Raw genomic sequence first — 23,783 nt, 5'->3', positions numbered from 1 at the left:
AGGTAACGGAAACCAGGTCACTGCCGTATTTCCTGACTTTCATACAGCATTCGAAACAACTTAGCATCGTTGTCCTTACAGAATAACAGGACAGGCGTGTGATGAGTCCAAAGCCTTCCCAATTAACGGAAACCAATAAGTTATTAATGGAGGGATATCGGCAGAAGCCAAAGAAGAGTCACATGTATCTTGAGAACGTTTTATGCGATAGTTACTATTCACAATCTACATAAATTCCCGGAGGATAATATTTCTAGTTTACTGAGGCTGTCTGCAGACGGCACAATTTCATACCCCATACAAAAATTAAGAAAGTGGCGCTAAAACGGACAATTGATACTAAAGATGAGTGAACGAAGTGTAATAAGCGGAGCTTGAAGAGCCCTATAGCAACACAGCTGCCGTACACGCTGGTAGTCATATAGAGATCGCAGAAATCATATGTGATATGAAAGTGAAAGGACCTCGATGTCCCGACGGCATACCAGGTGAGATAATACCATCATTAAGTCCTTATGTAGTTCCTTACATGAGCACACTAATTAATGAATCCATTATCCAGGGGCGCTTTTCAAAATGTTGGAAAATGACAGAAGCAGTCATTATAAAAAAAGGAGAAGATAGATATCCCCTAATTCCCAAATCATACCGGTCGATTTACCTACTATATCTACTATGTAAGATTTTGGAAAAGCACTAACCAATAGATTAAAATGTCACAGGATTCTAACGGGATTAACTAACGCGCAATATGGATTCACGAAGGGTACACGTACTGGGGATGGCATTAAGGAGGCGAAAAAATTAGTTTACGCTACAGATACAAAATATGTAATAGGTATGGTGATAGACATATCTGGGACATTTGACAGCTTATGGTACACTTCATTCTTTAAAAGATTAAGGAAAACGGGCTGCCTGAGAATTTTACACAACCGCCTACTGGATTATTGGGAAGAGCGATATGTGACGCTGTCAAGTCCCACAGCTACAGTTACCAAACTTATTACGAAAGGACGTCCTCAGGGCTCTATTCGCGGTGACGATTGCTCGGACGTTAACTTAGAACCACCATTCGGCAGATTACAAAGCAGTCGGAATTTATTTGTTACTGACAAGGATGACCTTCGCATGTACGTCGTTATTAGTTCCGGCCTGTCAGAACTAAAACCACCAATGCAGATCTAAACCAAAAAATTAATTAACTTTATGGTTTGCATCCCGAGGTGAACATGATCGCCGGCCGGAGTGGACGAGCGGTTCTAGGCGCTACAGTCTGCAACCGCGCGACCGCTACGGTCGCAGGTTCGAATCCTGCCTCGGGCGTGGATGTGTGTGATGTTCAAAATGGTTCAAATGGCTCTGAGCACTATGCGACTTAACTTCTGAGGTCATCAGTCGCCAAGAACTTAGAACTAATTAAACCTAACTAACCTAAGGACACCACACACATCCATGCCCGAGGCAGGATTCGAACCTGCGACCGTAGCGGTCGCTCGGCTCCAGATTGTAGCGCCTAGAACCGCACGGCCACTCCGGCCGGCGATGTGTGTGATGTCATTAGGTTAGTTAGCTTTAAGTAGTTCTAAGTTCTAGGGGACTGATGACCTCAGAAGTTAAGTCCCATAGTGCTCAGAGCCATTTTTGAACACGATCGCTAGCGACTGGAGGATTTGAGAACTTACTTTTATTTTCTATAGAGTTCAATCAAAGCTCAAACAATACACGTTAATATAATTGTATGTTATGTATTCTTCAATAAAAAAGCTTTGCTGAGTGAGTATTTGTGAAGAGCAAGTTATATATTTAATGGAGTTAGTCGAGCTATAGGTTGAGAGGTCCACATGGTGACCCTTGGCACGGTGTGGGTTGTCTTTGCCGTGCTGGTGTTTACTCTTGCGCGATACTAATAGTGCCGGGAGCATATCGCTTGGGTAGTCGGTGTAGAGCAGTGGTATTGGTTGGACCGTGCTTACTGTTGTAATTCAATATGCCGTGCTCCCCGTTTGTAGAAGAATGTTGTAGTACAAAAAGTGAGTTTGAATATGGAGAGCTAAATATCTATTTTCGTGTTCTTGCTGGTTGTTACGTGATGTTTCTGAGGAAATCTCTGTGTGCTATTGTTTGTTTGTTCCACTATGGATTTCATACGCCAGCTAACGGTTTATAGGTTTTACTTTTCTTGGTGACTTGTAGTGAGGCTACTCTTCCTTGTAGTGGGTTGCACATGGTATTCGTATTTCGTGTTGAGTGTTTTAGCGTTTTATTTAAAGTTTTGCTTTATCGGTGCACTGATGTTTGTAGTAAGTCTTCGTAGCTATCTGCATGGCTACGTCAGCCAGAACATCCATGACTAGCATTAACTTCTTTGTGGAACATTATCGTAGTTTTTGCAGTGTGGTTGCCTAGCGCGCAGATAGTATTTTCAGTTTAATTTTAAGTGTTCACTGATAATAGGGAAAACTAGACTCGAAGAGATTACTTTCTTCGTATGTGATCGGGACCGGCCGTGATGCCTGCATTTGAAGCTGAATCGGTGTGCGGTAAGAACCTTCGTGGGTTTCAGTTTAAAGTGTTCTGAATAACTAAGCAAATCTGCGGAAACACGTTCACAGCATACCGGTTATCAGTAATCTTATAACGTCGGTGTTAAGTTACATGTAACCGCACTAGTATTAGTTTCGTAGTGGAAAAAAATGTTAGGTATATTAACACATTCCTAAGAGGAAACTTGTGCGACGTATGTTACTGTTACCTTCTTCCTTATCGAGAGGGCAGGAAGTGGGGGGGGGGGGGGGGGGAGAATAAGATAGAGAAAAATTTCTGGTGGATGTTCATCACTTTCATGGCGAAAGTCACGTGACTCTCTATCACTAGTTTCATCCGTTCATATGTTAAATTTTAATCTGGTAGTCAATAAAGCTCACTACGCCTAGTGAACAGATACAAACAATAAATTCGTAGGTAGGAACTTTCCATGTTCCTAACTCTTAAGCAAGTTGATGACATGCTGTGGTGTGAAATATCTACACACCAGCACTGTGATACAGGGCAATGTTGAATACTAATTTCGGTTAGGATGAAGTTGGCTGAAATTTCTGTGAAGTCACCAGTAAGTCCCCTGCACTTAATCCACATAGCTTTAACCGAATTTAGGAAGGTTTCCAGAGTCTGACGGGTCCTTGAGTCCTAGTACAAACTGACAACGGGTCAGTGTTAGCGGCAGTTTGAAGACTGAACTGTACTCAGCCAGATGACACGGGTTAACACCAACATGACTTCTCCGTATAAGTACCTGAACAATCCGTCCGGTCACTCAGCTTAATTTCTCGTGAATTACCTAACCCGGGATATTTGCGGAATTTTAAAATCACGGCTAAAGGTTTACTTTGGTCATAGATGAGTCTTCTCTATTTTCTTGTTAACGACGTAGTTTACATTACATCTCCTGTTAGTCTCAGCTATACGACTAGGAAAATAGCTCAAAATAACTGTAAAGTAAGCCATGTAATGGTAAAATGAGTATAAATTTACTTTCAACTTTTTTACAGGAATAACAGCAGCAGCAGGAGTGCACGAGGTGAAAGAACGCAGTTCTACACTGCGAAAGTTTGCGGCAGAGCTCTTAGGAACGTTTATATTGGTGCTCGTCGGGTGCGGTTCCACCACTGTGGCTTGGTCCGACGGATACAAGCCAACAACAGTTCAAATTGCCCTGGCGTTTGGGCTGACTGTTGCGTGTGTTGTACAGGTTAGTCTCAAATTTCGTAGTAGTGTAAAACAACTTCTATAGACACGTAGTACTACTGGCAATGTTGGCGTGCAGTTGGGCTTAATAGAACCTACTATTGTTCCTACCCACTTAAAACGATGCCAATGTTACCGCTTTAGCGACGTTCCCCCGAAATCGGTCTTACTGCCCCAATTCTAGTTGTCCCTTTAAGGAGCCATTTTTACCAATACTCTTCGTTAGTCTAAAGAGCAGATAAATTACATGAAGTCTAGTTGGCACCAAAAACAGTTTACTATTACAAAATTCGCTGGACGAACATACGTTAATCGAAACTCAAATTCGGTTGCTATTCGGTGCTTAAAATGTCAATAGCAATGTAAACGTAAATAGCGGATAATGGTTAAATCCAGTCTTTATTGGAAGATTGATTTGTTTCCGAAGTCCGTAAATTCTCGCAGGTCAGCGTGTTGGATAAGTATACTCACGTAGTATAAAATGAGTCGTAAAACGTATTTGCAGGACTTAATTGTTAAGTGTAATTTCATGGGTAAAACGTGGACACTATAGAAAAAATCTACTTACAATTTTTAGTGGACCTTCATTAGTACTACGCGGGAAAAATGGTGTTTTAAGTGTCCTTTCGGTCTAAGGTTGTCGAGGTTCTAAGATACTCCGTAGAAGTAGAGCCTCTAACACGCAGTTTTTCAGTTAATTAATGCCTCGATTTTCAACTTTTCAGCTTTGTGCTCCGCACGTTTTCTTAATTTAAAATAAATATACGTGATACTCCATTAGTTAAACTCCCACATCTAAATGATAGGTTCGTAATACTAAGAAATAATTCTAATACAACGCACAATGTGCTAGTGTACGGAGATGGAAAACCATAAACAACCTATCGCTCAGGCAAGTAAAGTTGCCACTTAAACCGATATGAGTTTAAAGCCTCGACAGCATTAAGAACGTTGCCAGCTCATCCTGGTGAATAGTCCGGGACTCTAGGGAAGAAATTATGTCACAATATAATTCGTACTGTAAATTGTGCTGCAGTAATGTCGTATACTATAATAAGACAGATTTCCATTAGTTCTGTATAAAAGGAAAATAGTTCACACGCTGTGAACTATTTCCAGTGCTGAGTGAGATGAATTGCTTTGGGATAACACATGTTGATTAAATTTACTTGACTCCATGGGATTCGTGTAGAGATGAGAAACAAAAATTACTAGAACGTGGTGATATGCTCTAGCGATCATATCTTTTGGGCATAGCGGATTACATTTATCTTAAGCCGAGAACTGAGAGCACCCTAACATGAGGCAAATCTTCAAAGGTGCAGAGTCTTAGGGCGTGAGGGCGTGCTTCCGACAGATAGGGGCAAGTGTTGAATCGAAACATGGGTTTGTTAGGCGTGGACAGCTAGTGGTGGGCACAATACTCAATGCCAAATCTTGCAAGTCTGGCGTAGACAACGCGTATCACTAGTGCTGGCGGACAAAATAAAAGTACTGCATTGCTCAAGGGTATCGGACGGAACGATTCTGCAAACGGTAGAACGCTAAGGCACCGTAATAAAGGCTTAGCTGTATGCTCTAGTGCAAAGAAACATAACATTGACTTACGTACTGGACGAACTAAGAACGTACTGGGCCACGCTTTAACCTGCCGCCATATCGTTGCAACAAGAACGCAACTGGCATGGACGAAAAGGCATATGTTGGCCAGATCTTCGGAAATAAGTAAAGGCTCCTCCCTACCGTTAATGCCAAGGACTGGGAAGCTTAATCCATAAGATGAGGGGCGGTATTGCAGGAGGCGCGATGGTGTTATGGAAGTAGAAATTTACACAACGAAAGCTAAAGACTTTGACAACTCGTCTCGTTCTAAGTGAAATAAATTAATGTAGTTGCAGATATCCGTAACGGGTCTCTTTAGAATTCCATATGCTTTTCCGATGAGTGATACGTAAGTCACAGAAATGGATGTCTACATGGAAAGTCGACGAGTCAATCAGTTTCCATTAGCCAACACATTCCGGCGCTCGCTATCGCAAGCCCGTTCTGCCTTCATAGAAGAGCAACTCAGGTATACTTACGGGATTCGGTGGTGTCGAATCGCTATTAAGCCTATCGGCAACCTTACGCTTTCATGTTCTCACTCTGGGGTGAATGCTACGTTAGTGGTCTCTTAATACATGACTTAAGTGTAGGTGATGCACAGTAAAAGTACATAAACTCTAGAAGCTGTACAAAACACTTCAGTTCTTAAACGGTTAATTGCACCCACAGGAAGGTGCAAATTAAACGGTTTGTAACAGTTAAATTCAGTAAATACTAATTTCTAATACGGATGCGAAAAATATTAAGCTTACTGATTTCTAACGCTTTAAGCCTCACTAACACTTCCCATAACTGTGTAGTCGTTTGCGGTTTTAAAATTGAGGTGGTTACAGTAAAACTCGCTACTTACTAGAACCCGATGGATAGTAAGTGGAGCAATGACTCACTGGAAGCATTTGTAACGACACGGGAAGGAAAACAACAAATAAGAGGGAAAAAACATTCCTCGTAAACAAGAGGAACATGTTAATCGCGCATGCTCCGAAGAGCTCTGGAATACATTAAACCATTCCATAGGATGCTCACTTAAACACCTCAGTTAAGAGAATAAAACAATCAATGATATGTTAAGTATCATTTGCTGAGAATCTTTGGTTACAAAAAACTCGTTCGTTTAATCGTTTATACATCTCAAACGGCTATATGTTCCTCTTACACTCCCATTACCTTCCAGGTTGTGTGGTGCTGAATCTACGTTGCACGTAACGCTAACAACTCGGACACCCAAATGTATGCAAATTTCTTCAAAAATAGAAAATGGGGTACAGCTTTTATAAATCTATCTGCGTATGTTAGAAAAGTTTCTTACCCACTGTCTAGAGCGAATGGGGAAAGTAATGTTAAGAGCTTGATGAAACATGCCATGAAATGGAAACCACGTAGTAAATGTCATTTCAAACTAACACATTAAAATGAGGTGTCACGTGCAAATACTCTCCCAGTGCTACTTTCAATTAAATGTTACACTAGCACCTGTATCTAACAAACATGGTCGTACTTTACATTTGTAGACATCCATGAGTAACAGTACGTAAAATTAAACATTCTAACATGTTAAATCTAGCCAGTCAGTACGGCTTTAACTTCTTTAACTGAAGTCAGTGTCTGTGTGCACCTAATGTGGAAGTCTCTAAGCTTTATTGGTGTGCCCGGTCCTAATAAAATTCAAAGTTTGCTACTGCCTCTGAATCTCTAATTGAATTTGCCTCACGTTCTGCCAGCTTGAATGGGAGGCACTGTGGAAAAGCCACGTGGGAACTACCATAAGTCGGTTGATCCTTCGACAAAACCAGCCACTCGCCTCCTCGGCGGTCTCAACTCTTTCGTGGCTACTTCGGTAGCGTGCAATAGACCCTAAGCTGTTACAGAACCTACCTGCTTACTCTTGGTGCAGTCTTTGACTGTTCTTACTGCCTACTTCCTCTGGATGGCAGTCTTTGACATTGGCTCTGTTTCCCTAGGCTCTGCTTTCCTTCGTTGGTGTTGTCATTTACTTTTCGGCTAAAGTGATTTTTGTTCCTTCATGGGTTTGACATAAAATCTAGAATATTTTCCTGTAGTGCTGACCCACTGGTAAAGATAGCGCTCACTCAAATGTCTGACACGCGTTCTTTTTTGGCTCTGTGTGTTGTAAAAATAAACTTTCACGCACTTAGTTGATTCAGAAAATTTTATAAATTTTCCAGAGTTTTGGACAATTCTGTACATGAATATACATTAAATAATGAATAAAATATTCCATAATGATTCGGTCGGGTAACACTTAACCCAATATGCGATGATTTTTTTTTTTTACCACGCATGTATGACATGATCGCAGAGATTCTGGGCCTATTAAATTACGCACATGAAATTTAAGGTTTTTCTGTATAATTTAGTTGAACACGTCATGTTGGATCTTAGGTATAAACAAGGAATGATTTATGAGTGCCCAAATATTGAAATGCATGCGGAAAATTCCCAATCAGTTATGCATCACAAAATGATGCGAACACTCTCCATCCTGCTGCATTTTATCTTAAAGCTTCCTCTTACTCCTTTCAGTAAGTTTTGCTTCAATGGTAAATGTTTTCGTACACATTCACTAAAACTCACCTTTCCCATAAAAATCTAAATCTTTCCTTTAAGGACGATTCAGATTAACTACAGTATTCTAATCGTGGAATTGCGCTTTTATTGTGAATACCGTCGATCCCAATAAGCTCGTGATGAGAGCTGGAGTACGTAAAAGATTTAGCGTGAGGCTACGGAGCGATAGTTCATAATCATAAAATCTCTTCGTAATTCTGTCTGCACTTGGCAAGCTGTTAAGTGCTGCGTCTGTCCCTCTGTGTGTTCTTCCGAAAGATAGGTCGTAAGACATGTTGCAAGAAACAAACGAGGACGCTTGTCAGGCTTGCTGCGGTTTTCTCGGTTTTTCTGCTGGTTGCCTATCCTTCATCTGTACAAGATCGTCGACCTAACCCGCTCGACACATACCGCCTTGCTTCTCACGCCCACCTGTCGGGCATAACTTGAATTTGCCTTTCGCGATGTGCGTTTAAATAACATGTTTCTAATATGTACCACTTCCTATTGTGGCGTAACAATTCGGTATTAAATACTTGATAGTTACCTTCGAATTTTCTTCTATCGCATTCCTTGGTGTGCCTCTGATCGTATTTATTGCTCATAAAGGAACTCAAATTGCGAGTACTTCCGCAGCAGACTGTAAACAAGGCATTGCACCAAAGTGAAATGAAACGGGAACGGACAATTCAGATAGTGCAAAACTAGCAGTGTTGCAAACGTATAGAGACAGCAAACAGAACCGCTAGGAGCCTAAATTTTTGTTTCGTGAAATACTAACGGTTTTGTGAAATTTTGATGTGACATGGCAGGGTACACTATAAAATTCAGTACATAGGTACTATTTGGTCCAAACCCAATAAACGTAATAGGGAAGGCTACAGTAATTACTTCCCGTCATTCGGAGGCACATGGTCTCCAAAATGCCCCACACAACTATTGCGTAGTCCCACATGCGCTCAAAATAAACGCAGTAGCCCATCGGGCATGGTACGGTCGCTACGCGTATTTTGGTAGAGCCCACTGGGAGCAGACGTCATCTATTAAGGTTGAGCCGGTAGCTCCCCCTGTCTCCCTTGGGGCATCAGGACTCGATGTAACGGGCGCATGCCAGACAACCGGTGCTGCGGCTTCGTGGGGCGACATCTTGATAGGCGACAACAGGGTGGACATTCCGCACATGAAACGCCTTATATAAAAAAATTGCCGTACGGATCGTCTCAAGACGCTAATTATTCAAACCGGTCAATTAAAACCTCACAGCTTTCCCTACCCTGGCTCTCCCGTGGAAGAGAGAAAAATGAAACATCGAGGAGCGAAAAAATTCATCAGATACTTAGTGTGTACTTCAACTAAGGGCGGAGTACTTAAACTCCGATAGTTCTGTGGAACATATTGAAGATTAAATTTCCTCAAGGAAAAAAAGCGCAAAAGGTAACTGTTAATCATATTCAGTTGCAATCTACAGATAAACAGGTGAACGTCTGGCTGGCATAAAACCATAAAAGATCGTTGCCTTCACAGTAGACTCGAAAAATGGACAAGTGAATGATCTTTCACTGAGACTTGGTACTCAAGACGACGCGCTTCGTTAAAATCTTAAGCAGTTAAGAATACATTTTGTCACGCCTTAAAGGTCCCAGAGATAATACAGGTCCTCTAACCATTAAAGGGAATCTCCTCTAAGAAAGTTGGGTCCTACAGTTGGCGTGAAACTCATCTCCCATTAGGTGCTGCAGATGAAATGAGGTAATCATCCTGCTGCACAACGATCCAAAATTTGGTAACTCCGATCGCTCCACGAAAGTAGTCTTCCTGAAAATTGGTATTTAAATTGAACAGAATACCATTCTCGACAATCATTCGTTTGCTCAGTGTTTAACAACGAAACTACAGGAAAAATCCAATTACAGCTTGTACAGTGAGTCATGTCAAAACGGGAAACCCTCCATCCTGTTGATGTCGGATTATGGGAAACTCAGGTGCCATTGACTGAAACTTTCGATAAACAAGTAGGCAAACTGCCATCTCCAGTAGTTTCCATCGGTGTCTTCGGGGAAATACTTCCGGCACGTAGACAGAACATCTCCCTCCCAGAACGCCACTGATAAGCAGCCCAGTGCCAGCTAATGAATCAAGCTGTGGCCTGTAGCTCAATTACTGGCTCTTAATTGCCCCACCACTCCCACTTGTCTCGAGTAGGGTCTCCAGATTCCCAGGATGGAGTCTAGGATCTCAAAAGCTACTAGAATGTCCCAAAGTGTCCTCAGAGGTAGCAGATGTTAAATCAATGATCACTGATAAGGCCCCCCAGGGGGCTCAAGATTCTTTGGTGAGTACGTACATGGCGAGCATGGGGCCCCGAGCTATTGCACCCTTCCTTCTTTCCAGGGCTCAATTTCCTTGCCCTTTCCCTTCTTTCCTCTCCTTGCTCCTTCCCCTTCGCTCTCTCCTATACCTCTCCTGGTGTCCTTTCTTATTATGGCCTCGCTATCCTCCTGGTTATGTTGGTATTGCAATTTAGTTTAGTTGCATAATCACCACATCCTTCTGGCATTCCCTGGTCCCCTGCGGTGTTTAGCCTCCATTACTAAACTTCTCTTCAGTATTGTGAGCCATTTGGGGAAGAGCACCTTACCTAGTGTCTCTGACGTGTGCCCTCCTTGTTCATGCCACCTTTCCTTTCACATTGTTGACTGATGGTAGGGTGCATAGCCAGCACGGTAGCCCCCACCCCGCAGGGGGATCCACAACTCTTTTGTGGATACGTGCGTAGCAAGCACGGGACCCCAAGCTAATGCGGCCCTCCTTCCTTTCCAGGCTGCATACCTTCCTTTTCCACGTCCTTCCCCATCCCCCATCTTCACTCCCCCCCTCCCCCCACCTCCGCCTCTTTCCTTCCCTTTCTCCTGCTCTGGCAGTATGTTTAGTACCTACGTCCAGAGACGGTCGCTCAAAAATGTAACAAATTCTTCGCTTTCTCTGCTTGCAAGTCTTCATCCTTCCTTTGTCCTTCTTTTCCTTACCTCTTCTCTTCACCCTTTCTTCCACTGTGGCGTTTGAGACCTCTCTTCTTTCCTTTCCCTTTCTTTGTTTTTCCCTTCCTCTTTATTCCTCCCTGTGCGTGTCTGAAGGCCGACCCACGCATTTCCATGCGTAGCTGGTGACGGGGTAACGCGTAATTCCCCGCCTGGGTAGACAGGTAGGACATGTACATACCCCCTGGTAACGGCCAGGCCCAGGGAGGTGTGATTACCCGAGCTGATACCTTCCCAAAGTGCCGATTGGTCCCTCAGTCCGTTTCTCGGGAGGTGTGACCTGAGGTGTGAACAATCACCTAAGGTGTGAGTGCCCTCAGAGAGGGCCCCCACAAGGGAGCAGCACGCCATCGGAGACGCCGGTAATCATGGGATGCTTCGCAATGGTTTCCTCATCTTCTATGTCTGCTCCCAAGCGTAAGTTCGAGTCTCAGCCACAGACAGTTCTTCCATCGTTGCCCCAGTTCCTTGTTGTTTCTCTGTCTGACGAAGGTCACGACTTCTCCATGGTCAACCCTTTCATTATTCAGAAAGGTGTCGATGCAATTGCAGGTCCTGTAAAGTCTTGTTCCAGATTACGAAATGGCACCTTGTTGTTAGAAACAGTTAGTGCCCTCCAGGCACAAAAATTACTGCGTACTTCCCTGCTACACACCTTCCCTGTCCGGGTGGATGCGCAACGCACTTTAAATTCCTCACGTGGGGTCGTTTATACACGCTCCCTCGACGGATTGCCGGCGAGGAAATTCACCACCACCTGTCTGTCGAGGGCGTAACGGCTGTTCATAAAGTAATGAAAAGGATTGACACGAACATCGTTCCAACCCATACTGTCTTCTTGACATTTGACAAAGTTAAACTCCCATCGAAAATCAAAGCGGGCTATGAGAATTTCCGTTCGCCCTTACATCCCAAATCCTACACGTTGCTATCGGTGTCAGCGGTTCAATCATATATGCCGGTCCTGTTCCAATCCGGCCAAATGTGTTACGTGTGGCAAGGATGCCCATGAGGGTGCTTGTCCACCTCCATCCCCTCGTTGCATCAATTGTCTGGGTGACCACGCTGCTTCCTCTATAGATTGCCCCATTTTTAAAGACGAAAAGCTCATTCAGGAAATCACAGTGAAGGAAAAGGTGTCGACCTTTAATGCTCGAAAATTATTCGCCAGTCGAAAGCCCACTGTGCTTCACACAGGTAAATACAGCACTCTCCTTGCCTCTCCTCGGCCAACAAAGGTGGCCACGCAGACTTGTGATCTCACCTTTAGTGCCACGGTCGTCAGATCGGCCAGCGCGAAGATCGCCCATTAAACCTCCCCACTTTAGCCTGCTCACGCTATGGCTCGCCATTCATCGGGTTCTGCTAAATCTCGAGCCCAGAAGTCAGACACCAAGACTTCCAAAACAGAGCATACTCGTGAAGACTTTTTACGTACCTCAACTTCACAACTATCGGTTCCTCCTTCATCTAAACATCCTTTTGCCAAGAAGGCTAATAGGAAACCCAGTTCCTCTCCTTCACCGCCAAGGCGTGTCTCATCTCCAGCACAACCTGGCGGTAGCCGCCCTCGGCTGTCTTCCGTGTCGCCGAGGCGCACTCCTGGCGGCCGATAGCTGGTGGCAGGAGCTGCTCCTGAACAACCTATGGATCAGGATCTTATGCCTTCGGCTGAATGCCGTTCCACGCTGTCGGTCGCATGGTCTGTTCAGTCGTTGAGTTGAGGGCAACCATGGTTACATTCTTCCATTTTCTGTCCGCCCTATTACCATTATCCATTAAAATATCGCGGCATTGGAACCAGTCGGGATGAATTGTCGATCCTCTTAGGATCCTACTCGCCAGTCATCTTCTGTCTTCCGGAAACAAAGCTGCGTCCCCACGACTGCTCTGTTCCCCCCCCCCCCCCCCCCCATTCTCAGTCAGTCGGATTTGATCTCCACTCTGTTGCAGGCACTCCAGCACATGAACTCATGATTCTCCTCCATTATACTATCCATTATCACCCAATCCACTTCAACACTTCCTTCCAAGCTGTCTCTATCAGTCTTTCCCTTTCTGGATACACGTTCTCTCTTTGTACTGTATACATTCCATCGTCTACACCAATGGCACGAGCTGATCTCCTTCATCTTCTTGGTCAGCTTCCACCCCCCTATTTGCTGGTTGGGGACTTCAATGCCCACCACCCACTTTGGGGATCTCCACATCCTTGTCCACGTGGCTCACTATTGCTAGACGTCTTCCACCAAGCGGATCTAGTTTGCCTCAACACTGGGGTCCCTACATTTTGTCTGCCTCCACGACAAATTCATCTCATTTGGACCTTGCGGTCGGTACTGTACCGCTAGCTCGGCGCTTCGAATGGTTCGCCCTTGATGATACACACTCGAGTAACCACTTTCCATGTGACCTTAGACTGCAGCCTCAACTGCCAAATATGCGCCCGCGAGGCTGGAAGTTTGCCCAAGCCGATTGGACACTTTTTTTTCGTCTCTAGCGACATTCGATGACCGTCACTTTCCCAGCGTCGACGATGAGGTCACACACATTACCGACGTTATTCTTACAGCTTCGGAACGTTCAATACCTCGCACCTCCGAATTGCCCTGGCGCCCCCAGTTCCTTGGTAGAACGAGGCATGCCGTGACGCAATACGTGAGCGGCGACGTGCTCTTCGCATTTTGACACCATCCTACTTTGGCCAACTGTATCCGCTATAAGCAGTTCCGTGCGCGATGCCGTCGTGTCATGCGCGATAGCAAGAAGGCAAGCTGGAAATTCTTTATTAGCTCATTTAACACCTTCACTCCCTCCTCTGAAGTTTGGAGTCGGCTCAGACGGTTCTCAGGCGCGCCTAGTCTCTCCCCGGTCTCTGGGCTCACTGTCGCGCATGATACATTAGTGGACCCCGTCGCAATTTCTAACTCGGTGGGTCAACACTTTGCTGAGATTTCGAGCTCTCCAAATTACCCGTCAGCGTTTCTCCCGAAGAAACGTGCAGCGGAAGTGCGGCATCTTGCTTTCTCCTCTCAAAATCGCGAAAGCTACAATACTGTTTTCTCCATGCGGGAACTACAGCATGCACTCTCTTCTTCTCGCTCCTCCGCCCCAGGACCGGATGGTATCCACGTCCACATGTTGCAGCATTTATCAACCCATAGTCTGCGTTACCTCCTTCGCCTCTACAATCGAATTTGGACCGACAGTACTTTTCCCAGACGATGGCGGGAAGCTATCGTCGTTCCAGTTCCGAAACCTGGAAAGGACAAACATCTCCCCTCTAGCTATCGCCCCATTTCTCTAACGAGTAGTGTCTGTAAGGTTTTGGAGAGTATGGTGAATTACCGTTTAGCGTGGTGGCTGGAATCCCGCAGTCTAACACCTGCCCAATGCGGATTCCGAAAGCATCGTTATGCAGTTGACCATCTTGTTGCTCTCTCCACTTATATCATGAATAATTTTCTCTGGAAACGCCAAACGGTAGAAATATATTTTGATCTGGAGAGAGCATACGATACCTGTTGGACAGACATCCTCTGCACACTGTTCTCTTGGGGCTTTCGAGGTCGGCTGCCCCTTTTTCTTCGCGAATTTCTGGCAGAGCGCACATTTAGGGTGCGGGTGAACACTACTCTCTCCCGTACTTTCTCCCAAGAAAACGGGGTACCCCAGGGCTCCGTGCTGATTGTTGTACTGTTTGCTATTGCCATAAATCCAATTATGGATTGTCTCCTTCCTGATGATGTCTCGGGCTCCCTCTTTGTGGACGATTTTGCGATCTACTACAGCTGTCAACGGACCAGACTTCTTGAACGCCGTCTTCAAGGATGTCTCCATCACTTCCACTCTTGGAGCATCGAAACCGGCTTCCGTTTTTCTCCCAGTAAGACAGTTTGTGTTAATTTTGGGCGACGTAAGGAGTTTCTTCCACCCTCCCTACATCTAGGACCTGTCAAACTTCAGTTTTCGGACGTCGTTAAATTCTTGGGTCTTATGTTTGACAGAAAACTGTGGTGGTCCTCCCACGTTTCCTATCTTTCGGCTCGCTGTCTGCAATCCCTTAACACCCTACGTGTCCTGAATGGTACCTCGTGGGGAGCGGGCCGAGTGGTCCTTCTCCGCCTCTATCGCGCCTTAGTGCGCTCGAAATTGGACTATGGAAGCATAGTCTACTCCTCTGCTCGGCCGTCTATTCTTCGGCGTCTCGACTCTATCCACCACCGTGGATTACGTTTAGTGTCCGGAGCTTTTTACACCAGCCCTGTGGAAAGCCTTTATGCTGAGACTGCTGAACCTGCCCTGTCGAATCGGGGAGCTGTCCTAAGTAGTTATGCTAGCCATCTGTCTTCCATGCCCGCTCATCCGGCTCCTGACATTTTTTTTCGACGCCCAATTGGATTTAGGGTATGCAGGCCGCCCTTCCTCCCTACTACCACTGGGAGTCCGCTTCCATCAACTGCTCCATTTTCTTTCCTTCCGCTTTCCTAAAACTTTGACAACATGGGGTACAGCACCGCCTTGGCTCCGGACCTGCCTGCTTCGTAACCTTTGTCAGTTTCCCAAGGATGGTACCCCCTTCACTTGTTTATCGTCGGGCATTTTGTGCTCTATGTGCACAAATGAAGGAAGCCACATTTATTTACACTGATGGCTCAAAAACATCGTTTACTGTAGGGAGTGCCTATATTGTTGGCGACACCCCAAATCGATTTGGGCTTCCCGACCAGTGTTCGGTTTATACTGCGGAGCTTTACGCTGTTCTCCGGGCTGTCCAATACATCTGTCGCCATCAGCGGATACAGTATGTTCTCTGTTCAGATTATCTCAGCTCTCTCCTCAGTCTCCAAGCTATCTACCCGGTCCACCGTCTGGTCCACCGGATTCAGGACTGCCTGCACTTGCTCCACTTGAGGGGCGTCTCTGTGGCATTCCTCTGGATCCCAGAACACGTTGGTACCTGTGGAAATGAGGTGGCTGATATAGCGGCCAAGGCTGCAGTCTCTCTTCTTTAGCCAGCTATTCGCATGATTCCCTTCACCGATCTACGGAGTGTTTTGTCGTTGTGTTGCTCTTTTATGGCACGCACATTGGTCGACACTTCCCAATAATAAATTGCGGGACGTGAAAGCTCTTCCCTGTGCTAGGACCTCTTCCTCCCGAACGCGTCGTCGGGAGGAGGTAATTTCAACTAGACTCCGGATAGGGCACTGTCTTTTTAGCCATCGACATCTTTTAAGCTGCGATCCTCCCCCACTCTGTCTCCACTGCTCTCAGCTGTGGACGGTAAGACACCTTTTAATTGAGTGCCCCTATTTTAATCCGTTACGCTCCCGTCTACAGCTATCGCCTGATATATCGTCCATTTTAGCATATGACACGCGCTCAGCCGATCGCGTTCACGAGTTTATTAGTGCCAGTGAGATAAGTCATTTGAAGCTCTTTTTGGGGACAACCAACCCCTTTCTGTAGTGGTATTTTAAGCTTTCCTTCTGCTTTTAGTTCCTCCAATTTTTTGAGTTTCGTTCCCATTGCTGCTGGTTTCCATTTTCGTTTTTTACCTTTTCCTAAGTCACAGACCGGGCGCTAATGACCGTAGTAGTTTTGCGCCCTAAAACCCTAACAAGAAAAAGCACAGTAGCCAGCCCATGTGGTGGGGTCGCTGTGTACCCTTTTGGTTGAGCCCCCTGAACAAAGGGTCACACCTCAGATACCTGAGCTCTGACCTCATGTAAGGAGTGGTTGCTTGTCACCCTGGAGCATTGGAACTCCCAGCAATGGCTGCTGTGCCAGACGGCCCTTGCTGTGACTGGGTGGCGCCTGTGAGGAGAGCCCCTGATCGGAGTGGTTGGTATCAGGGCGGATGCTACGCAAATGAAATGCCTACAGGTCCAGAACTCTGGCCGTTCTTCTGCGGCTGACTCTTTGTGTGGAACTGATTCTTTTGGTGCTGCTTCTCCTGCCCCTTCGGCCTTCCTTCCATGGCTCGTCCCATGGTGTAGTACAGCCATTGTCATCTGTGATCGCCGTCGGTGTTTGCAACACCTTAAAAGGCAACCATCCGTTGCCAACCTTACTACCTTTAAACGCCTTCGCGCTAAAGCCCCTTATTTAATCAAAGCAAACGGATGTGTTGGGAACGATCTGTTTTTTCCCTCGGTTCTACTGTCCGTATGTCACGGGTGTGGACTACACTTCTCTCTCCAAGGTTGCCATAGGCAGTCCACCCTCCGACCTCTCATCTTGCTGCTTTCCTTTACTGGAAACTGCAGGCCAAAGCTTCTGTTCCACATTTTACCCCTTGTCAGAATTTTACAACGGACCTTCTACTGAATGGGAATATCTTTCCACACTTTCTTCTCATGATACAGCCCCTGGCCCAGACTAGATTCATAACTTCAAAATATCAGTGCTCCACAATGGCAACGTCTTCTCCAGGTGTCCAACCGTATTTGGCTCCAGGGTGACTTCCTTCTCAGTGGAGGGATGGCATCGTGGTTCCTGTCCTTACTCCCAGTAAGAACCCCTTATTTGTTGACAGCTATCGGCCAATTAGTCTGACAAATGTTGTTTCCAAGTTACTTGAACAGATGGTAGCCCGTTGGCTCAATTGGGTCTTCGAATCTTGGTATCTATTGTCACTTTACCATTGTGACTTCAGAGAGGGACGGTCTCCGATCACTTACTTCGCTTGGAATCCACAGTGTGGCAGGCTTTTCCCAGCACTGCCATTTGGTTGCAGTAGCTTTCGACCTTTGCAAGGCCTATGACACGGCTTGGCGCCGTCACATCTTACTCACACTTCATCAGTGGAGTCTTCGGGCCTCACTCCAAATTATCCGCGAGTTCCTGTTCCATCGGTCTTTCAGGGTTCGGGTTGGTACTGTTGTTAGTTCTCCACAGACACAGGAGACGGGCATCGCACAGGGTTCTGCATTGAGTGTACTTCCTTTCGTCATTGCTCTCGATGGACTTGGGGCCTCTGTCGGTCCTTTGGTCGCCCCTGCTCTGTATGTGGATGATTTCTGCATTTGGGTTAGTTCCTCTTCGATGGCCTCTGCAGAGTGACAGCTCCAGGGAGCTAAACGGCGTGCCTCTCCATGGACCCTCCCACACGGGTTTCAATTCTCTCCTTTAAAATCACGGGTGGTTCACTTCTGTCGCCGTACTACGATCCACCCTGATCCTGAGCCCTATCTCGATGCACAACGATTGCCTGTGGTCCCGCAGTTTCATTTCCTGGGTCTTCTTTTCGACAACAAGCTCACTTGGCTGCCTATATCAGACTTCTGAAGGTAGGATGTTTCTGTAAACTTAATGTTCTTCGCTTCCTTGTCCACACCTCTTGGGGTGGGCACCGCTCCATCCTTATCCGCCTTTATCGTGCTTTTGTTTTGTCTCACTTGTACTATGGTTGTCAAGCTTATGGTTAGACTGCTCCTTCCACACTGCATGTGCTGGATCCAGTCCACCATCATAGCAGTGTGGCCACTGGTGCCTTCCGTACTAGCCCTCTTAATAGTCCCCTGGTTGAAGCTTGGGATCCCCTCTCCCTTTCAGTTCAGCGATCCCAGCTTCTGGTGTCTTATGCAATCGCTGCCCGTTCCTCTCCCACTCTTCCTTCCTAGTCTATCCTGTTCCCGGACCATGGACGTCGCCCACCTGATTCCCGCCCTTGGGCGGGTTTACCAGTTGGGCTACACCTTGATCGCCGTGATTTTCAGCTTCCTTCTTCGTCCTGTCTCCCCAGTTTTCTCCTCTCCTCCCCCCCCCCCCCCCCACCACCACCTCGGTTAGTTCCTCGATCCTCAATTCTAACGGATCTCCGCCGAGGTCCGAGAGATTCCATCCCCCCTATGGTGTTCCGTTCCCTTTTACGCCGAATTTTATGGGAGTTTCGGGATGCTGTTGTTTTTTACACCGATGGCTCTAAATCTGCTGACCGTGTGGGATATGCCTTCACGTCCTCTGTTGGCACGGGAAATCATCTGCTGCCACCTAAACGTGGGGTGTTTACTGCGGAATTGATGACAGTTTCCCAGGCCCTTACCTTTATTAAACAGTCCAAACACAACCGCGGTTTGTTATACAAACTCGATGAGTGGCCTTCTGGCTATTGACTGGTGGTTTTTCGCACCGTTTCTTGGTCTCTGCCACCCATGACCATCTCGCTGATATTCACCGTGCTGCTTGTTCCGTTGACTTCCTTTAGGTTCCTGGCCATGTGGGTATCCCAAGTAATGAGCATGCTGATCGTCTGGCTGGGGGAGCAGCCGCTTACCCCCATTCTCTGTAACCCCTCCTGCAGCGGATTTACGGCTTCACATCAAATCACACTTCGCGCAATCATGGGCCAACTCTTGGGAAGCTACCTCCCTGTCTAATAAACTTCATGCGAGTAAGGTGACACCAGGCCCGTGGCGTTCTTCTTTTCGCTTCTCCCGAAAGGACTCGACCACACTGTCGTCTCTGCATTGGCCATTCCAGGCTGAACGACTGTTTTCTTTTGCGTAATGAGCCACCCACCTTTGTGGTTGTGGAGCCTTCCAGTCAGTAGCCTACATTTTGGTGGAATGTCCCTTACTTTGCTCTGCGTACTAAGTACAGACTCTTCTGAACTTTTAATGCTGGCTGACGATTCCTGGACAGTCGAACTCATTCTCAGTTTCCTCCAGGAATGTAGTTTTATTCTCAGTTTTAAGGTCTTTAATCTCACTCTGGTGTTGGGGCAGGGCGGTGAGCGTTGGGGTATCTCCCACTGTAAGATGTGTCTGGAGATTCCCCTCTGGCCAAGATAATTTTTCTTCCCCTTTTATTCCCCTTTTAGTCTGTTTTTCACTTTCTGGGATTGGTTAGTCTCCTTTCTGCATACGCATTTCTGCATTCTAGCTGTTGAACGCTTTTAAGTCGCAGGTGGTCTTGCCTCTACTGCTTCAGAGGTGGGATATTTCCTGCCTCTAGCATAGCGTTGGGGTCGCTCTCTTGCCGACTTACCTCATTTTGTCTTTACCATTGACAAGACTGCTCTTCCACGTTTTTTTAGCCTTTCCTCTTTTATCCTTCTGACTTTCCTGAGACGTCAGGTATTGCACCATAATTAAAGAATAAAATTGAAAATTAAAGTAGCTTTTCTAAGTTTGGTCAAAATACGCGTCAGTATATTGTTTAAATTGTCTGGGTGATCAGATCTCTTCCTAAATTAACCCTTTCTTAAGTGGCGCTAGAAAGCCAAAAATTTGCATGAAGTCTGTCTGATATGAAAACCTGATGTGACCCCATTAAGCTACCTCTATATTACAGTAACTTGCTGAGAATTAAATCTGCAACAAATTCCTTATTTGTGGTAAAGTATCAGTTCTGTTAATGCTAGAAAGTTTTAATTACAGCACGTGATCAAACCCATTAAATAATAGAACAAGTTCAGGCTTTCAGAGACATTGTATAGACATGAACATCAAAGTTGTAGTTCAGAAGCCATGTTCTATCAGTTCCGTTCTAAAAATTCTAGACTACATTGAAATGCAGCCCACCTAAAACTTTCTTGGTGACTAGAACCTACTTGAACTCGTATAAAAAATCACGAAAATTCTAAATTTATACACAAATGTTATCGTTAGAAAATGGCTATTTAGTGGCTGCCACTGGGGGCATAGAGCGGATGACAGGTGTTCCCTTGGCCATCCGCTGCGCCCATATACAGGGATGGTGTTACAAAAAGGTACGGCCAAACTTTCAGGAAACATTCCTCACACACAAAGTTACGGGGACATGTGTCCGGAAACGCTTACTTCCCATGTTACAGCTCATTTTATTACTTCTCTTCAAATCACATTAATCATGGAATGGAAACACACAGCAACGGAACGTACCAGCGTGATTTCAAACACTTCGTTACAGGAAATGTTCAAAATGTCCTCCGTTAGCGAGGATACATGCATCCACCCTCCGTCGCATGGAACCCCTGATTGGCTGATGCAGCCAGGGAGAATGGCGTATTGTATCACAGCCGTCCACAATAAGAGCACGAAAAGTCTCTACATTTGGTACCGGAGTTGCGTAGACAAGAGCTTTCTAATGCCCCCATAAATGAGTCAAGAGGGTTGAGGTCAGGAGAGCGTGGAGGCCATGGAATTGGTCCGCCTCTATCAATCCATCGGTCAACGATTCTGTTGTTGAGAAGCGTACGAACACTTCGACCGAAATTTGCAGGAGCTCCATCGTGCATGAACCACATGTTGTGTCGTACTTGTAAAGGCACATGTTCTAGCAGCGCAGGTAGAGCATCCCGTATGAAATCATAACGTGCTCCATTGAGCGTAGGCGGAAGAACATGGGGCCCCATCAAGACATCACCAACAATGCCTGCCCAAACGCTCACAGAAAATCTGTGATGACGTGATTGCACAATTGCGTGCGGATTCTCGTCATCCCGCACATGTTGATTGTGAAAATTTACAATTTAATCACGTTGGAATGAGGCCTTATTCGTCAAGAGAACATTTGCACTGAAATGAGGATTGACGCATTGTTGAATGAACCATTCGCAGGAGTGCAACAGTGGAGGCCAATCAGCTGCTGATAGTGCCTGCACACGCTGTACATGGTACGAAAACAACTGGTTCTCCGGTAGCACTCTCCATACAGTGACGTGGTCAACGTTACCTTGTACAGCAGCAACTTCTCTGACGCTGACATCAGCGTTATCGTAAACTGCACGAAGAATTGCCTGGTCCATTGCAGGTGTCCTCGTCGTTCTAGGTCTTCCCCAGTCGCGAGTCAGAGGCTGGAATGTTCCGTGCTCCCTAAAACGTCGATCAGTTGCTTCGAACGTCCTCCTGTCGGGACACCTTCGTTCTGGAAATTTGTCTAGATACAATCGTACCGCGCCACGGCTATTGCCCCTTGCTAATCCATACATCAAATGGGCATCTGCCAACTCCGCATTTGTAAACATTGCACTGACTGCAAAACCACGTTCGTGATGAATACTAACCTGTTGATGCTATGTACTGATGTGCTTGATGCTAGTACTGTAGAGCAATGAGTCGCATGTCAACACAAGCACCGAAGTCAATACCTTCCTTCAATTGGGGCAACTGGCGGTGAATCGAGGAAGTACTGCACATACTGACGAAACTAAAATGAGCTCTAACATGGAAATTAAGCGTTTCTGGACACATGTCTACATAACATCTTTTCTTTATTTGTGAGGAACGTTTCCTGAAAGTTTGGCCGTACCTTTTCGTAACACCCTGTATAAATTCTGCCTGAGGCAGAGACTTCACTTAAATTTGCACCCAACCACCTCGTGGTCGGCGTCAAACGTCGGCTTACGCGCTGCCTCGGGTGACGTCACAGTTAGACTACAACTAAACTCATGTTTTCGGTAAAAATAGGAAGTGAACTCGAGAGAACTGTATAGTACTGGATCCCTTACACTTCACGGAAGTAATTGTACCGCCCGTAATGGTAACAAAATCACGTGGCAAGTGGTGATATGATTTCCCACTTCTGTCGCGAGCAATTAACTCAGATGAGAAGAGGGCGAAAGACCATTTATTGGGAACTTACTGTGTAGGTCACATCTGAACTGCTAATAGTGCGGTTTGATAGTATTACTCTTTTAATAAATATTACTGTGTTGTACGTATGACAATTATCAAATGTCTAGCAATTAGAACTCAATTTTCATGTATCATAGATTCTGATCCCGCAGAGTAGAGCAGAAACGTTTATTCCAGTGGGCAAGACAAGAACGTGGACGTGCAGACTAGATACTATGTACAGTATGTTCGCCATCGGTTTGTGGCCGACCACGAAAATAATTTTCAGGCTTCTCGTAAAAGGGGCCCCCCACCCCAGTCTTTGCCACTAACGAATCACTGGGAACTGAATTGGTTTTCTATGCAAAAGTGGTTCTATTTTCAGGTAAGACTTACGCTAACTTTGAGCTACGTGGATTGGTCTCGGCTTGGCGCCATCTACCACTGCATGCAGCGTGTGGTGAACCCTTCCTCTTTAACCAGCTCACTCTTTCATCCCTTTCCTGTTTGAATCGCTCTTGAGTGCAGTATCTCCTTTTCTGCCACACTTAACTCTTTGAGGTAGCACTATTAAATAGTGGGTGCTCCTTAGGGCTTGTCTGCAATGCAAACGACGGCTGTGGGTGGAAAAATTCGTGTCGCATGCAGAGGCCCAGGTGACTTAAGGCCCCACCCTCTTTACTTAGGCGACCTCACCTTTTATTATAGAAAGTTCAAGGAATGTTCACTACTCTTTCGTAGGTATAGGGTCGTAGTCAAGTCAAAGTATCTAACGTTAAAGCTTCCAGTGTTGGAAACATTCAGAGGCATCAACGGAGTTGGGCCTATCTGTTAAGGAGCTTGTAGTGAGAAAGAGTTCGCGGTGTTTGTTCTTTTGCACTAACGATAAAAACTTGTCTGATATCTTCATATGCTCCTGGTTTTTTTCATGGCGTCTGTACATCTTACGGCGATAGGTCAGTTTCTCAGAAACTAATTGGTTGGTTCCTTATTCCAGTGTATGATCTGCTGCCGCTAATTCATTCACCTTGTTCAGGCGGCGATTGCTCTTACCTTAATAATGGTGGGCGTTCATCCTTCTTGTAGTTATGTATACTTTGCTTTGGACGACGTCACACACAAAATCAGCAATTAGGCAAATAAAAGCCCTGAAAGCTTACATCTAGGCCAGCTAAGTTCTCAGCAATCTCACTTTTTCACTGTTACCTGCTGGGTAGAAGGTATTCCTTACTGTGAGCCTGTCTTCACCCTAAATCGGTTTGGTTAGAGGTGGAAATGCGGC

General features: G+C 45.8%; 1 protein-coding gene across 1 annotated transcript in view; it reads left to right on the top strand.

Moving 5' to 3' along the window:
- The first annotated feature begins 2,512 nt into the window (after positions 1-2,512).
- LOC126470950 (aquaporin AQPAe.a-like) overlaps positions 2,513-23,783 on the top strand; it is a 55,219-nt gene continuing 33,948 nt past the window's right edge. Inside the window, exons 1-2 of the mRNA XM_050099000.1 lie at positions 2,513-2,543; positions 3,552-3,751. Coding sequence (XP_049954957.1) covers positions 2,513-2,543; positions 3,552-3,751 — 231 coding nt within the window. The remainder of the gene's footprint in view (positions 2,544-3,551; positions 3,752-23,783) is intronic.

The sequence above is a fragment of the Schistocerca serialis genome, chromosome 3 (assembly GCF_023864345.2).
Source record: "Schistocerca serialis cubense isolate TAMUIC-IGC-003099 chromosome 3, iqSchSeri2.2, whole genome shotgun sequence".
NCBI lineage: Eukaryota > Metazoa > Arthropoda > Insecta > Orthoptera > Acrididae > Schistocerca > Schistocerca serialis.
Note: the sequence above shows the minus strand (reverse complement) of the source record. Positions and strands in the feature narration are given on the sequence as shown.